The 15217-nt window shown below is 38.1% G+C and overlaps 1 protein-coding gene across 1 annotated transcript; it reads right to left on the bottom strand.

Annotated features, from left to right (window-relative positions):
• Positions 1–1205: 1205 nt before the first annotated feature.
• LOC129411809 (meiotic recombination protein REC8 homolog) lies at positions 1206–15107 on the bottom strand. Its single transcript, XM_055163896.1, has 16 exons — positions 15052–15107; positions 14299–14367; positions 13580–13722; positions 12605–12680; positions 12381–12521; positions 10102–10168; positions 9717–9792; positions 9510–9612; positions 8077–8269; positions 7418–7622; positions 6588–6781; positions 6468–6510; positions 5654–5738; positions 5493–5582; positions 4255–4460; positions 1206–1539 (listed from the first exon to the last, which is right to left on the bottom strand). Exons 1-16 carry the CDS (start codon positions 15105–15107, stop codon positions 1454–1456), a joined length of 1833 nt encoding a protein of 610 aa, XP_055019871.1. The 3' UTR covers positions 1206–1453.
• Positions 15108–15217: the final 110 nt, after the last annotated feature.

Below are 15217 nucleotides of genomic sequence, written 5' to 3'. Positions count from 1 at the left end.
TTTAAATTGTAAAAAAACTGATTGTAAAATGCCTCATGCAGTTTTTAAAATGCCTTACAGAGTTTTGGGATATTTAGATTGCACTAACAGCATTGATCAATAAACAGGGTTCCCACTTTTTCACTGAGAAAATTTCAATACTTTTCCATGACCTTTTCACAACTTAAAGTGAATTTTCCATGACTTTACGGCACCCTGCATGTGGAGAATTTATCATACTTTTAGGGCTAAATATGAAATGTTAACCCTTTCCACTCACCTTATGGTTTGGTATGATAGTTTTTTAACATTCAAAATACTGTCATTTATTGTCGTCTCTTTTAAACAAAAGGCTTATACGTTCGGAAATAATAATAACCTAATGATAACTTAACAGAACGCTGTAGCTGAGTGAAAGAGATACTAAAATTCCATGACATTTCCAAAACTTTCATTGAATTTACAAAATTCCATGACTTTCTCAACCCTGAAAAATGACATTTTCAATTTCCATGACTTTTCCCAGGATTTCCATGACCGTAGAAACCCTGAATAAAGCATGTTCAGGGAGCCATGTTAGAACGTTATTAACTAACTTAAACAAAACACGGCAGGTATGTTTGTGGCAGGAAATAATATTATAACAGAGATCAGAAAAAAGTTTAATATTTGATCTTTAACCATAACTTCTGAACATAGTAAAAATATGTGAAAAATCCCTCAGTCGTGCAGGTAGAATCCAGACAAAAGTTTATTTGGTTGAAAACGTTTGACAACTCATCCAAGCTGCTTTTCACTTCATGAAGTGGATTCTACCTGGATGACTGAGGGATTTTTCACACATCTTGAGAACATTGTAAAAATAATTTGAACAATTCATTAAGTTCTTCTTTACACAAGCTGCACTAGTCGCTGAAATCTGGTAAAATACAGACAACCCATTTCCCCAGGGGCAACAAAAAAAAAAATCTTAACCATAACTTTTAAATACACTGGAAACGGTTTGTAAAATTCATTATGCGCTGTTCATTATGACAGTTTTGTGACATGGGAAATGTAGGTTACACCAGCAGATCTGGGTCAAATGCAGAGAATCCATTTCCCCACACAAATCAATAAAGAATATTTCATGTCATATGTAGTATTTGTAAAATTCATTAGGCAATCTAGAACAATTTTTAAGAAAATCTGTAGTAACATCAGATTTTTTGATTAAAACATGGGTCAAATGCAGTGAACAAGTTTCCCCACCCAGATCAAGAAAGCATTACATTAAATACATTAAAAGTAGTACAAAACAGCTTCAGTTTTTGTCAAATTTCTCATGCGTGAAAAGTTAGAACAGGTTAACAATGCCAAAATCTATATGAATTTGAAACAGTGTTAGGTAATGTATGTGTTAAATTAAAATAACAAATTCCGTTAAAATGCATAAAAAATAGTAGAAAACAGCTTTAGAACAAAATACAGACGACTAGAGCGACCCTGAACAGGCTGATAGCAAGATGTCACCATACGGCGCTGTCTGCTCCGCCTGCAGTTTCCCGAAAGATAAATCCTCTGCAAAATAAACACATCACAAAGAAGGATTACAGCAAAATTCAGATGGAAAAAAATAAACAAATAAATACAACCGCATACAGGAGCAGACATATTTGCATAAAAAACATATTCTAAAGCAGCTTAGCAGCAAAGAAATTCAATTCACTTCAGTTCTATAACGCGTTTATACTCCTGACCGTGCAGTTTATATTTATGCACTGATTGGCTTGTAAATGCACTGAGTGTGTGTGAAACAGTGTGGTTTGATAGTGGGACTGTTTTAAAAGTCCTATATTACACAAAACTGACTCTTGTGAGCGTTAAGCCATGTTATAATTAGGGGTGTCAAATTATCGCGTTAATTGCGATTAATTAATTACAGTCATATTTAGCGCGTTATGTTTTTTAATCGCGTTAATCTCATTTTTAATCTCTAACTTTAGTGTTTCTGTATGTGAGTTTCTTTATTATAAAACCTGTTTTTTATGTGTTGTTGGGACAACAACACACACACACACAAAACACATTTATAACATTTTTTATTTCGGTAATTCCACTCATTGCCGGAAAACCACACAAAACGCGCGCAGTAAGGAGCGATGTAAACGTCATGTTAACGTTGGCGGCGTCAGTCGCACAATGGACGAGGTCGAAGAGCCAGTAGAACAGAGTCAGCAGTGCACAGGTAAAAACACATTCGTGTCTTGGAAATTATTCTCCCGACGTGAAATATAAAAGAAAATAACAAATATAATATCGCCTGAAAACAACCTGCATAGACTCATGATGTCTGCACTACTGTCCTATAGTGACCTGCCACATGAGGGGACACACACACACACAACACACACACACAAACACACACACACACAAACACACACCTTCATCATCGTCATTAACCTGAGAACGCGCGGACCACGTTTCCTTCCGTAGACACTGCGCGGACACCGACGTGCTCCTGTGAGCCGCGTGTGGATCGTGTTTTCTCGCGTACGCGGCGTAAACCCGCGCTTCCTCCTGTGCGCCTCTAAACCAGAACTAACACCAAGACTAAAACCAGGACTAATCCAGTCCAGGACTAAAACCAGGTCTAAACCAGGTCTAAACCAGGACTAAACCAGGACTAAACCAGAACTAAAACCAGGACTAAACCAGGACTAAACCAGGACTAAACCAGAACTAAAACCAGAACTAAACCAGGACTAAACCAGACTAAACCAGGTCTAAACCAGGTCTAAACCAGGTCTAAACCAGGTCTAAACCAAACCAGGTCTAAACCAGGACTAAACCAGGTAAACCAAACTAAACCAGGACTAAACCAGGACTAAACCAGTTAAACCAGGTCTAAACCAGGTCTAAACCAGGTCTAAACCAGGACTAACACCAGGACTAACACCAGGACTAAACCAGGACTAAACCAGGACTAAACCAGAACTAACACCAGGACTAAAACCAGGATTAATCCATTCCAGGACTAAACTAGGACTAAAGTAGGTCTAAACCAGGTCTAAACCAGGACTAAAACCAGTGATCTCATATATAAAGCATTTCTCTATCAATAATATTTTTAATATGGTTAAGGAAAGACTGGACTTTTTATTGTCTTTAAGTAGACAAAAGTTATTATGTTCAGATTTCCTCGTCTTTGCTACTTTACAACAAACAGTTTCTTATTCATGGAGACTTGGGCTCAACAGCCAAATTGGAGAGATTTGTAAAACAATAAATGACTTTATAAAGTCACATTTTTAAATCTATATCAGTCTTTTGATCTGCCACAATAATGTAATAATGAATTTAAATGAAAATACCTCAGATTGAAGGCTTTTCTCAGCAATTTTTAGGTGAGATTAAAATGAGATTAATTAGATTAATTAATTACAGATCATAATTAATTAATCTCTCAATTTTTTTAATCGCATGACAGCACTAGTTATAATGTTGTTACTTCATCAAAAACAGACCTGGAGTTGTGTTTTTTTCATTCACATGTTTGAGTAAAAGTTTATTATTAGTCTCTCAACATTTCCAAAGCTCAAAATGCTCTGTTCCACCTTGTGATGTCATGCAGTGGTTGTTAACAGCTACCTTTTTACCTTCTGTTTGGTAGAGATGAAAATTCAAGGGCTGAAATTTTAAAAACATAGTGGTGCACTTCTTGTATTACCACATGACATGAGGGTTTGCAATTGGAGACTCTCAAGGATTTGTGCATTAAACATGTGAATGAAACAAAACACAACTCCAGGTACATTTGTGATGAGGAAAAAAACATTATAATAGACAAAAAAGCAGCATAATAATGGGGCCTCATCTCTTCTATCACATGTACCCAGTGCGATCAGTGGGGAAATGATGAAAACTGAGGAATGGTTGTAATTGTTGATTAATCGAACATAACGGAACGCTAAAATGACATTTAGATGAAAAAAACTGCACCTGGGAAGTTGTAATCGCATCTTTCCAAACGTCTTCCTGGTTTGTCATGTAAGAGTGAACAGAGCCCATTGTAGGTGCTGCTCTGTCTGAAGCTCTCTTACTTATGTTAGTCATTTATCTGGGTGTTGTTTTAACTCAATCTGACCAGAAAGAACTGACTCTCACTTATATTAATCACAGGCTCCTGAAAATGTGTTGTTTGAATCCATTTTGTATTTTCTTGAGTTTTCAGACAATCTTAAAACTAAGTTAAACATATTACCTTATATTATCTAAATAATAACAATCCCTTACCCAAAAGCTTTGCAAAAAAGTGGCTGACAGTTCTGCGGTCGGCCCCGAGAGGCAGGAGGGACTGGAAAGAAGTGGGACCCTCTTCACGCTCCAGTAACTCCTGCAACAACCTGCAGAGAAAGTCACAGAGCCGCTCCTGAGCCGTGCACACAGGCTTAGGGCAGCGCTGTGGTTTAATACAGGGCTGAGGAGTGACCTCTAACTGACTGACCACAGTCTGACAGTGGTTTAAGGACATTTAGATATTTCAACAGTTACAGTGGAGCAAAATTATGTTGAATCAACATTCTGGAGGGTTTAAAGGTGCCCTATGCAACTTTTCTGGTGATGGTGCTTGGCATGTATTGATGGAGATGTTATTGCTTTCCTGAAATGTTCCATAGTATAGCATTAAACTATAGCTCTACCTTGCATTAATTAAATTGCATTAAAGTACAGATGTTTTAATGCACTGAAAAGCACAACACTCTTATGAGCAGAGTTAACTTTCCTCTCATCAGACTGATACATGTCGCCCTCTGAAAAGAGTCCTACACATCAGTCTGGGATGACTCTCACTGAAGCGTTCAAAACTAATGATCGGAGCGTTCAAACGATTTATCACATTGATTGGGCGACGCTTCAGAACAGCAAAACAAGCTGAAAAATCTAATTTAAAGCCAGCTGAGAGAAAAGCACATGCGTCTTACACGTTCACAAATGCTCAAAGTGTGTCCCTCTGCACATTTTTCAAAAACAAAATAGTCTGTATTCCTGTTGGCATCACCAGGTTTGTTTTGTTTCATTTGGCCACACAAGTGCCTCAGTGCTGCCCTGTGACTGACCACATACAAATGCTTCAGCTGGAGCTGTTCAAGACGGATTCTTGAGAGTTTGTGAACTCACAAAAATCACAAAAATGCATCTTGTTGGTAAGGTTAGAGCAGAGTCGCCTCTCCATAGATCTGACCTGTACCTTGGCCTGGAGGCATCATCTGCATTTCTCCATGGAAACAGATAAGTTAAATGCAGTACTGTTTTTTACAATATAACTGGTGCCAAACAAATGTATTTACTTTATTACATTAAAACAACTGTGTAGAATCACTTTAAATGTAGCTGAACTGAATAGAAGTTAAGTTAATATCTGTTAAAAACTAAATCTAAAACATTTGACCCTTTGACCAACACATAAATGCCGTCTGTATTTATTACCCTTTAGGCCAGTGTTAATGTCAAGTGCTGGTTAAAGGTCTTACGAGGGGGAGGGCTGCAGGGGCCCACCCACAGCCTCAGCGGCCTCCTCTGGGATGTCCTGCAGCACTGACACGGACCTGGACACGGCCGATCTGACAGAAACAGAAAAGTCATGTACCACCAGAGAAGACCCCCAGACAGCTGGAGCGCTCAGCCCACCTACCCCTCTTTGTCCGGGGTGAACATGGGCGAGATCTCCCTGGAGCCCTCCATATGATCTGAACCCTCCAAGTGCAGAGAAATCACAGCTAGAAGAAGAAATATGGAACAGAAGTTTAGTAATTATTTGCAAATAGCCTGTCAGATATCTATGGATTTCAGAGTGATGAAAGGTTTACCACCGTCACTACAGAAATTAAAGATTCAAGTTCAATATTCTGCCTTTTTGAATGGCTCTCAAAATAGCTCCTATTCATGGGTTTTGCCATCCTGTTTAATGGCACAATTATGAGCACTTTTCACCATTCAAAAGATAAAATATTTTGCTCTGAAATGTTATTCTCATGTAAAAAAAAAACACAATGCCATTTCTTCAACACATATTTAGCTTGAGCCTGCTATATAATTATAATCTATGACGTCCATGTATCTTTATGTTATAATTTCCATATTTTAAGTTTCAGTGAAAGTCGGCGCTGATCAGCAATATGCCATCTTGAAAATAAGTGATTAAAGATTGCTCAAAGATGTATAAATCACTTCAAATACAAGTTCAAGGGGGTAAATAAGAAGGAGGAACAACTCTAACATTTTTCAAAGCTCTGAAAAGTCGATTTTGCATAATATGTCTGCTTTAAAATCTATTAAAATGATTTGAAAATGATCAGGTTAAGTGTGCAAGTAGTATGAAGTATACAGTATAATGAATTCACTGTTTTTATTCTGTGGCCTCATGATGCAACCTAAAGTACTGTTTCTGACTTAGTTTGTCAAAATAAAATGTCAAAACTTGTCAGCATCTGCAGTTTTTTCTTCACCTGACACATCGAGCTGCTCTGCCTCGGCCTCGTCTCTGGGGATCTGCACACACATCATTTGAGTCGTGACATTTTGAGGGATTTATAAATATTCGCCACAGACAAAACAACTGTCCTCACCTCTTTGGAGCTCTCCTCTTGCCTCTCCGCCTCCATCATCTCTCCCCCCTCTCCCTCTCTCTCTGCCCCCTCTCTGTCCTTCTCAGAATCGGTGGACTCAGTTCCCCTCTCTCCGGTCTGGAGGTCCGATCCCGGGACGGGCGTGATGACTGCAGCCCGTCTCCATAGTAACTGCAGCTCCTCGGACACGAGCGCTGGCAGAAAATAGCAATTGGTTTATTTCTGAAAAGGTCACAGGAGTCATGGCCTTTAAACAAGTCAATGAGAAGAGAAAAGGAACCTGAAAATGAGCAACAAAATAATCTTTTCAAAACGCATGGATGTTATAATTGTAATAGCAGAATTAAACATTTTTAATACAATTTATACACATGAGGACTAAATGAACTATAGAGAAATTCTTGATCATAAAACAAATTATTTTATTTTAAATCTGTGATCGAAAAAGTTGTTTTGTTTTCAATATTTCTTTTCTTTTTATTGCATTTTGAGCATGCTCCATAGCCAACTGATGAATAATTAGTTTCTGACAATAATTATTAGTTTGTTGTCCTTTTGAAGACTTAATATTTCTTCCCTACAAGACACTGTTGAGTTGGTTCTGGCAATCTAATTCAAATTTTCTGACAAATACTGCACTTACATTTGCAATTTATATTTATAATTCAGTACATGCATTTCACAACATTTGTAGAGGTTTAAAATGGATGTTGTTTACAGTGGACAATCTCACAAACTCAAAATGAGAGCCAGTTGCGATATATTGTGCAGCTGAACTTCTTAACTGTATCTAAAAAGTGAGTGTGTGAGTGTTGTACATTGTTACTAACAGGTGGAGGCGGCGTTGAGCAGGTCCAGAGCAAAGGACTTGAACAAAGAGGGGCGGGTCAGGAGGGAGGCGGGGGCAGTTTGTGCGTGGGGGTCACTGATCTGCTGCTGCTGCTCCTCCTGAGAGAGTTGAGTGTCCACGTCCATGAAGATGAGCTGCCTCCTCCTCCTCCTGCGCCGCAGCACCTCCTCTGGACTGGAGACTCGCTACAACAGAGCACAAAGAGCCACGAAGTAAATGATACAAACTTAATAATTAGTTGGTTGCAGTGGTGGAATGAGTTCTGGAAAGTAGAAGTGTACTCAATTACATGAACAAATTGCACTTAAGAAAGAAGTATGTATGAAAAATACTACTCACAATACAACACAAAGTTATTATTATTACTGAAAAATATCGCTGACAGCACTAATTTACCAAGCTTTTAATGTACATTATTTTCCAAAAGACCATTTATTCATTTGTGTTTTGTGACCTGTTGGCATTTTGGTTCTAGTTGTTAGTGTAAACAAATCTAAACCTCAAAGGAAACGTGCTAAAATGTTCATATTAATAAGTCTGTGTCCGTAATAAGTCTATAAAATGTCACAGAAAAATATTTAGATAGAAAGAAATACTCTAAGACATTGTGTAGGTTGTAGTAACATAAGTTGATCACACCTCCATCTCCGCTCTCTGCCGTTCTCTCCGGTCTCTCCGGTCTGCAGCAGATGGAGGGGAGGGCATGACTGGGGCGGACACTGGTGTGAGCTGGTCTACAGGGGGCGCTGGAGGCTGTGGGGGCAGGTGTGGCTTGTCCTGGGGCAACAGAGCCTGGTCTTCGCTTAACAGGGTGGTGGCAGTCGGCAGTAATCTGGAGAATGTGGTGAAAAATAATGTATAAACATCACACAACATCCTTGATCCCAATAGTTAAAAACTGAGCCATGATGGAATTTGCTGTTTAACTGTAAAATTGCAGGTTTGTAGTTAATAGATCTATAAATATTGGGCTTATCCACATGAAACAAAAACTACCACAAAATCCAAAGTCTGCTCTGTCACAGGGTTCCCTTCTCTTTTTCACTGACAAAATTTCAAAACTTTTCCATGACTTTTTCATGACCTAAAGTGAATTTTCCATGACTTTACAGCACCTACATGTGTAAAATTTATCAGACTTTTAGGGCTAAATATGAAATGTTAACCATTACCACTCACCTTATGGTTTTATAGTTTTTTAACATTCAAAATCCTGTCAGTGCATTTATTGTCGTCTCTTTTAAACAAAAGGCACAGACGTTTGGAAATAATCATAATAGCCTAATGAGAACTTAATAGAACACTGTAGTTGCGTGAAAGCGATACTAAAATTCCAAGGCTTTTCCTAAATTTTCATTGAATTTACAAGATTCCATGGCTTTTCCAGGCCTGGAAAAAGACATTTTCAATTTCCATGACCGTGGGAACCCTGGATCTATAATTACTGGACCTATCTACTGAAACAAAAACGGGCACAAAATTCAAAGTCTTCTCTGTCAGTATAAATAAACAAAAGTGAAACTATTTATTCACAGTCGCTTCAGAAAGTGCTGATATTATTCAGTCCCAAAGATGTGAGAGTTGTCAGCCGAAAGGACAAATAATGGCAAGGTATAATATTTGTGGATCATAAGTGTTGTGGAAAAAATTATGTATCTGTTGATGATAAATAATGAATCCATTTGCAAAGTCCGTTGCAAGTGAGTTTTTGGCATACAGACAAATTTTATATCTGCTATAACAAAGTTTATTCATGTTACAGAGACCAAAAGCCTCTCCTGAGTGTCCTCTCTCCAGTCACCCACTCACTCCATCTCCCCTTTCAGAAACTGTGGCCATTATTCAGTCCCAAAGACGTGACAGTTCTCAGCTCAAAGGAGTTTTTAACAAATAATGGCAAAGTACAACATTTGTGGATCTTAAGTTTTGATATTTCTTAGTAAATCTACCAGTCTGACCCCTGCCCTCCATCTGAAATTCAGAAATAATCAAATTCTAGATGTGAATATAACCTATTGGCAGACACTTTTCAACATAATATTTTCCCATCACGTTCTTGTGTAATCTTTTACTCTGCGGTGGAGTCAGTCAGCTCTTTGGTCCCGTCTTGTTCGACCGCTCCTCTCTCCTGCTCTCGCTCCAGCTCTGCTCCTGGCTCTGCTCTCAGTAACTCCCCTGACGGTGAAGGTCAAAGAAACAAAAACAAAGCTGATATAAAACATAACATTATTGGAGAAGAGTTATTTATATTGTACTTGATCTTAAGTTTAAAAACCAACCCTCTGGAAATTGATCAGTTTCTGCCAGCAGTACGTCAACAGTACTGGGAAGCTCCGCAAGCTCCATCCCTTCAAACTAGAAAAAAAGGAAACAACATTAAGTATTATTAAGTATTTATGCAGCTCAAATCTTGACTTCTTTCTGAAAGAGAGACAGGCCTCTACAGCCCTTATTTTCAGAAATTATTTACATTTACATCTAAGTTTAATGTATAAATTTGAAAAAAATAACATAAATTTCACATAATTTTCTTTGTTGACTACATCACTTCTAAAAGATAAATTTCCACAGATTTATTAAACTGATCTGTCTTCAAGAACACAAACAGGTAGCACACCCCCAACCAGAAAAGTTACATAGTGCATCACTTTTTACAAATTACACCTCTGTGAAGGGCATGGAGAGAGCTCTGGCTCCCGCAGGGTGATGCTGTCTGGAGATGCTGTGAGCCCTGAGGAAAAACAAAAGATTATCTCACTTTAACCATCTGCACAAAACTCCAAGAGAGACATCAGATAATGACACTGTCTCTAAAGAGCTTTCCTCTGTCTAGAGCTAAACACGTCTAGAGTCTGAGGCAGTGGCCCTTCAGCTGTAGATCAAAACAACACTATACAGAATATACTAGGGGTGTAACAATATCAAAGTTTCACGATACAATATCATCACGGTATGAACATCACAGTACGATATTTATTGTGATATCGTGGGAAAGCTCACGATATGATGGGGAGGCTCATGATTAGGAATGTAACAATATCCAAATCTCTCTGTACGATATTTTCACGATATACATCTCATGGTACTATATTTATTGCGATATTATGTGGAGGCTAAACACATTGAATATGCTACTTTTTCCTCTTAAAATGCCTTGACAAGACTTAATCCAAATAACCAAGACTTTAAAGTGCTTAGAACTGTTATTTCTTCTTGTAGTCTGCACTGAAATGGAGCAAAGGATCATGGTCTATGTAGTTCTCTCTGCCTTTTATTGCTGCACCATAACTCTTAATTTAAGCAAAGAGACTAGTAATTTGATATATTGTGATGATCCACGATATTATTGTGAGAACTTTGACGATACGATATCACGATATTTCTGTTATTGTTACATCCCTAGAATATACTGATTGATTATAAGGACATACAAACTCTAGCCAAGACAGTGCACTCAAATAAGTAACCAAATGTGTATCGTGATTACAGTGATTGCTCTTATAGTTGGGAAAATGTGACTAATAAATTTTTATTCTGTCCTGCAATATCAAGAGTAAAACCACTTCTAATCTAATCAACAGTGACTTTAACATGAATCACTAAATGTTTGTTGACTCCCTCTAGGGACAAAGTTACTTCACATAACACACTTTAAAGGGAAGCAAAAATAATGGAAATATTTCATGCCTGTGTGAAGTGCATCTTCGACAGGTGAGGAGCGACTGGCTGCAGGTAGATCACGACGAGGATGATACGAGGGTGGTTTGTCCCTAACATGACCCTGTACAATGTGTAATGTACAACATTTACAAAAACATGCACAAACAAAGTTAATCTACATCTGCCTTCGAGTTTGTAACCTACAGTTTGTACAAGTTAAAGAGTTTTTAGAAAAGATCACTCAATGGGTGAGGCACAACTTAAAAAAAAAAAATCTCAAAATGGTAAACTCAGATATGTTGGAACTGGTTGTATTTTGTGAGGATTGATGTCCATAAACTCTACTCTCTATAATCGACCAACACTGATTGAACAATACTACAAATAACGGCAAAGGTGAAACTCAGTTTGTCGATTGGACAAAGGTTCATTAGGTCGAATACCTTTTGCAGCTCATCCCACCTGCTTCTTCAGTTCTGGTCAGAATGCAGGTGGACACTTCCTTATATCTGCCTGCAGGGAGGAATAAACCTTTGTCCAGCTGACAAACTGAATTTCTCCTTTGCCATGGATTCTACCTGGACGACTGAGGGATTTTTAACACATCTTGAGAGTAACTATGAGCCAGCCACCATTGGACTGGTAAGAAAGCTGAAAAAGGATACTAAAAGGTTAGCAGAGAAGAGGAATCATTTACACTTTAACCTTAGATGTCAACAGAAGCAACTTATTCCCAAGGCTTTGCAGAAGAAAGCACCAAAACTAGGACATAGGGCAGCCAGGTTAACTCAGCTTTACCTGAGGGGGATGCTCAGCCTTAGAATAAGTCGTCTCAATTTTGAAATTGAAAACTTAAAACTCCTCCCTGCAGGCAGATATAAGGAAGTGTCCACCAGCTTTCTGACCAGAACTGAAGAAGCAGCTTGGATGAGCTACGAAATGTATTCAAACAAATAAACTTTTGTCCAGTCGACAAACTGAATTTCTCCTTTGCCATGGATTCTACCTGGACGACTGAGAGATTTTTCACAATACTACAAATAATATTGAAATAATCATTACCTGCCCTCTAACTAACCCTATTATAACTTTGTCATTTAGAAAGAATCATGTAAATACAACCTAAGTCCTGTGGGTGTTTAAAGAAGACTTATCTGTTATATTAATTTTACATTTCGTTCATAATAAAATCTGGATCCATTGACTGTAAAACTGAAATTTGACTTTGCATTTCTCCGTTAATGAAAATATCAGTACTTGTTTATGTTTCTGCCTATAAAAACAGTATTGAAAGAATGAGGACCCATAGTAGAGCTGTGGGGCTGGGCAGCTCCTCTTGCATGTACATCTGCCCAAACAGGGGGTCAGGGGCACCCTCTGTCTCCTCCATCAAGGACAGCACATCCTTGAGGAGCGGCGCTGGTCTGAACACAAACAAACCATGAGTTATAACTGATGACGAAGCTTTGCCAAATGGATTCAGCTCACGATTTATCAACAGTCGAACCTGCTGTGGTCGTCCATATCATTCCTCTGAGCTGTTTTCTGCTTCAGTAACCAGTCCACCGCATACTGGGTCTCCTCTGGAAAGACAAATGGTTGGTTTTATAATAGCTTCAGTCTAGATTTGAATTGTGCAAAAATCGGGAAATGATCAAAAGATGGACAAAAAAGCACAATTTTAATTAGAAATGCACAAATGTATTATGTTTGTCCACAAGGGATGACCCGATATTCACAGGTGATCGGCTTCAAATATTCATTTTGTTATAGTGTCTTTAAATCTGGTCAACTCGTTTGAAAACCTGTGTGATATAATAATGCTGATAGTTTGAATTAATTATTAATTATATGCCTATTTAATTTTCATTTGGGGTTTGTAGCAGTTTTTGTTTTATGTGGATAGGCCCTAGGGATGTAAAATAACCAAAATATCATGATATCGTATCGTCAGAAGTCTCACAATAATATCGTGGGCTGTCACAATATATCGATTTAGAAGTTCCTTTGCTTAAATGCATGGTTTTATAGTAGCCACAGCTTATAAACATAGGGAACTACATATCCCATGATTTATTTCAGTGCAGACAACATGAAGAAATATGTTTTTTACTTGAATTTTTGGGATTATGACGGAAATAATTCACACCAAAATCTTGTCAAGGTATTTTAAAAGCAAAAAAGTGTCCTATCTATAATTATATCAGCCTTCCCAAATTTTTCTCAATGAATATCGTACCGAGAGATTTGGATATCATTGCATCCCTAATAGGCCCGGTAATTACAGAGATATTAATCATTAACCAGACTAAAACATGCATCTATCTGGCATTTATTTCATTATTAAGGGTGTTTTTATTATTATTATTATTATTATGAAATACCTGGAAAACACAGATAATTATTATGAGCAGAATCAGTTCTCCACAGATCTCCATGCCATTTTTTTAAAAACACCAATATGCTAAAATCCAGTCCATACCCAGTAGAATGGCACATTGTCGGTGGTAGACCAGGATGACCCCGTACTGGAGCTGGGAGGACAGGTACAGTGAGAAGCGAGGCCGGGGCAGGTCGGCTCTCGGCGGCTCCACACGCTCCAGCAGGTAATCCATGATGTCATCACTGTAGACGTACAATCAATAATACTCAGAAACAACATGTGAACTATACAGGACATGCTAAAGAGTCGGAGGGGTAACCGGGTCTGTGTTATGTAAATCTTAAGTCAGCCTTGAGTACCCCCTGTGTCTCACATAAGACACCAGCTTATTCTGCAATTTTCTGTCCATTTCTTGTAATATTTATGCCATAATTGTCCTATGAAAAAACATTCTTTCAAAAGGAATGATGTATTTGAGACAGAAAATATATTATTAAAAAAATATAGACCTATCCAAATACCATTCAATTCCTTTTTTTCAATCTGTACTTATTTCAAGTAGCCCCTGGTACTTTCATATGCAATAGCCCTGGATGAGAAAGTTTGTATAACTAGCTGGTTGAGTCCTGGTTTTGTCTATTTTTCTTCCAATATTTGAGACTGTGATTTGGTTCCTGTTTTATTTCTGTATTAATTTAGTCTGGATTTAGTCCTGACACTCAACATAGGCTATAAGGGCTACACTGAAGCTGCAATGTACTGTAGGACTACTATGAGCACATTTTAATATGTAGTAGCGATATGAAAACAATACTCACCACGTCTTGGTTACATTTACTTTGAGGAAATCGCGGCGAGTGACTCTGATGCCCTTTGTGGCCACCAGCCTGAAAATACACATTATTCTTCTACAACACCGACTACACAGAGGTCTGGGGGGTGGGACTGAACACCTCAGTCAGCTGTAGTAGGCTACACAATACTCAACAGGCATGTTCATGACAAAAACAATCGAAAGAAAGTAGCATTTTAATTAAAGAAGTATTAACAAATAAAATAATTCACATTACATTGCAGATTCCAGCGTTATTCATAGATATTACACGCCTAACCTATTTAAAAGAATCCCTAAATTAATCAATGGGTATTTTCAAAGTTTTGGATTGATTGGGGTCTGTAACAAAGTCTTACACTTCAGCTCTGCCTGGTCTCCTCTGCGCCAGACGCGCGCAAAATGGCGCAATTTTAAAAAGTGCGTTTTTCTTTTAAATCGGCAGATCTGTGGAGCGGCCTCAAGCGCATTAAACTCGACTTCAAATCATTTAATTATAAGGCCCTCATGTTTCTTAGAACGATGCTGGAGTGGATTCTACTGCCGCATTTTCACCAGTCGGCCAATTTATGGAATAGTCGATCTTTACCAAACAAATAACCGACTAATCTGAATAAGATGTTTTACAAGTGCGTCCAGGAACAGAATGGCTGAAGCTTGAAGCAGATTTAAATTTATGACGGCAGAAAAAAAAAAAAACTTATGGAAAAAGTAAGCCCGTGCACATTTATAAACTCACCAAACTGTTGAAAAGCATCCAGTGTGACGCCTCAGTACAGCCGGATAGTAAAACATTTTTAAATTGTGTCGAGCTAATTTTTGTCTCTTTGGCTGCAGACAGAGAAAAACTGTAACAAAATGGCAGCACTTCAAAATGTATCAATCTGATGTTTACATTTTGCCAC

Source organism: Boleophthalmus pectinirostris, unplaced genomic scaffold, assembly GCF_026225935.1.
Source record: "Boleophthalmus pectinirostris isolate CB_2022bp ecotype Guang Dong unplaced genomic scaffold, ASM2622593v1 HiC_scaffold_6, whole genome shotgun sequence".
NCBI lineage: Eukaryota > Metazoa > Chordata > Actinopteri > Gobiiformes > Gobiidae > Boleophthalmus > Boleophthalmus pectinirostris.
The sequence above is the reverse complement of the archived record's forward strand: the minus strand, read 5'-3'. Positions and strand labels throughout refer to the sequence as shown.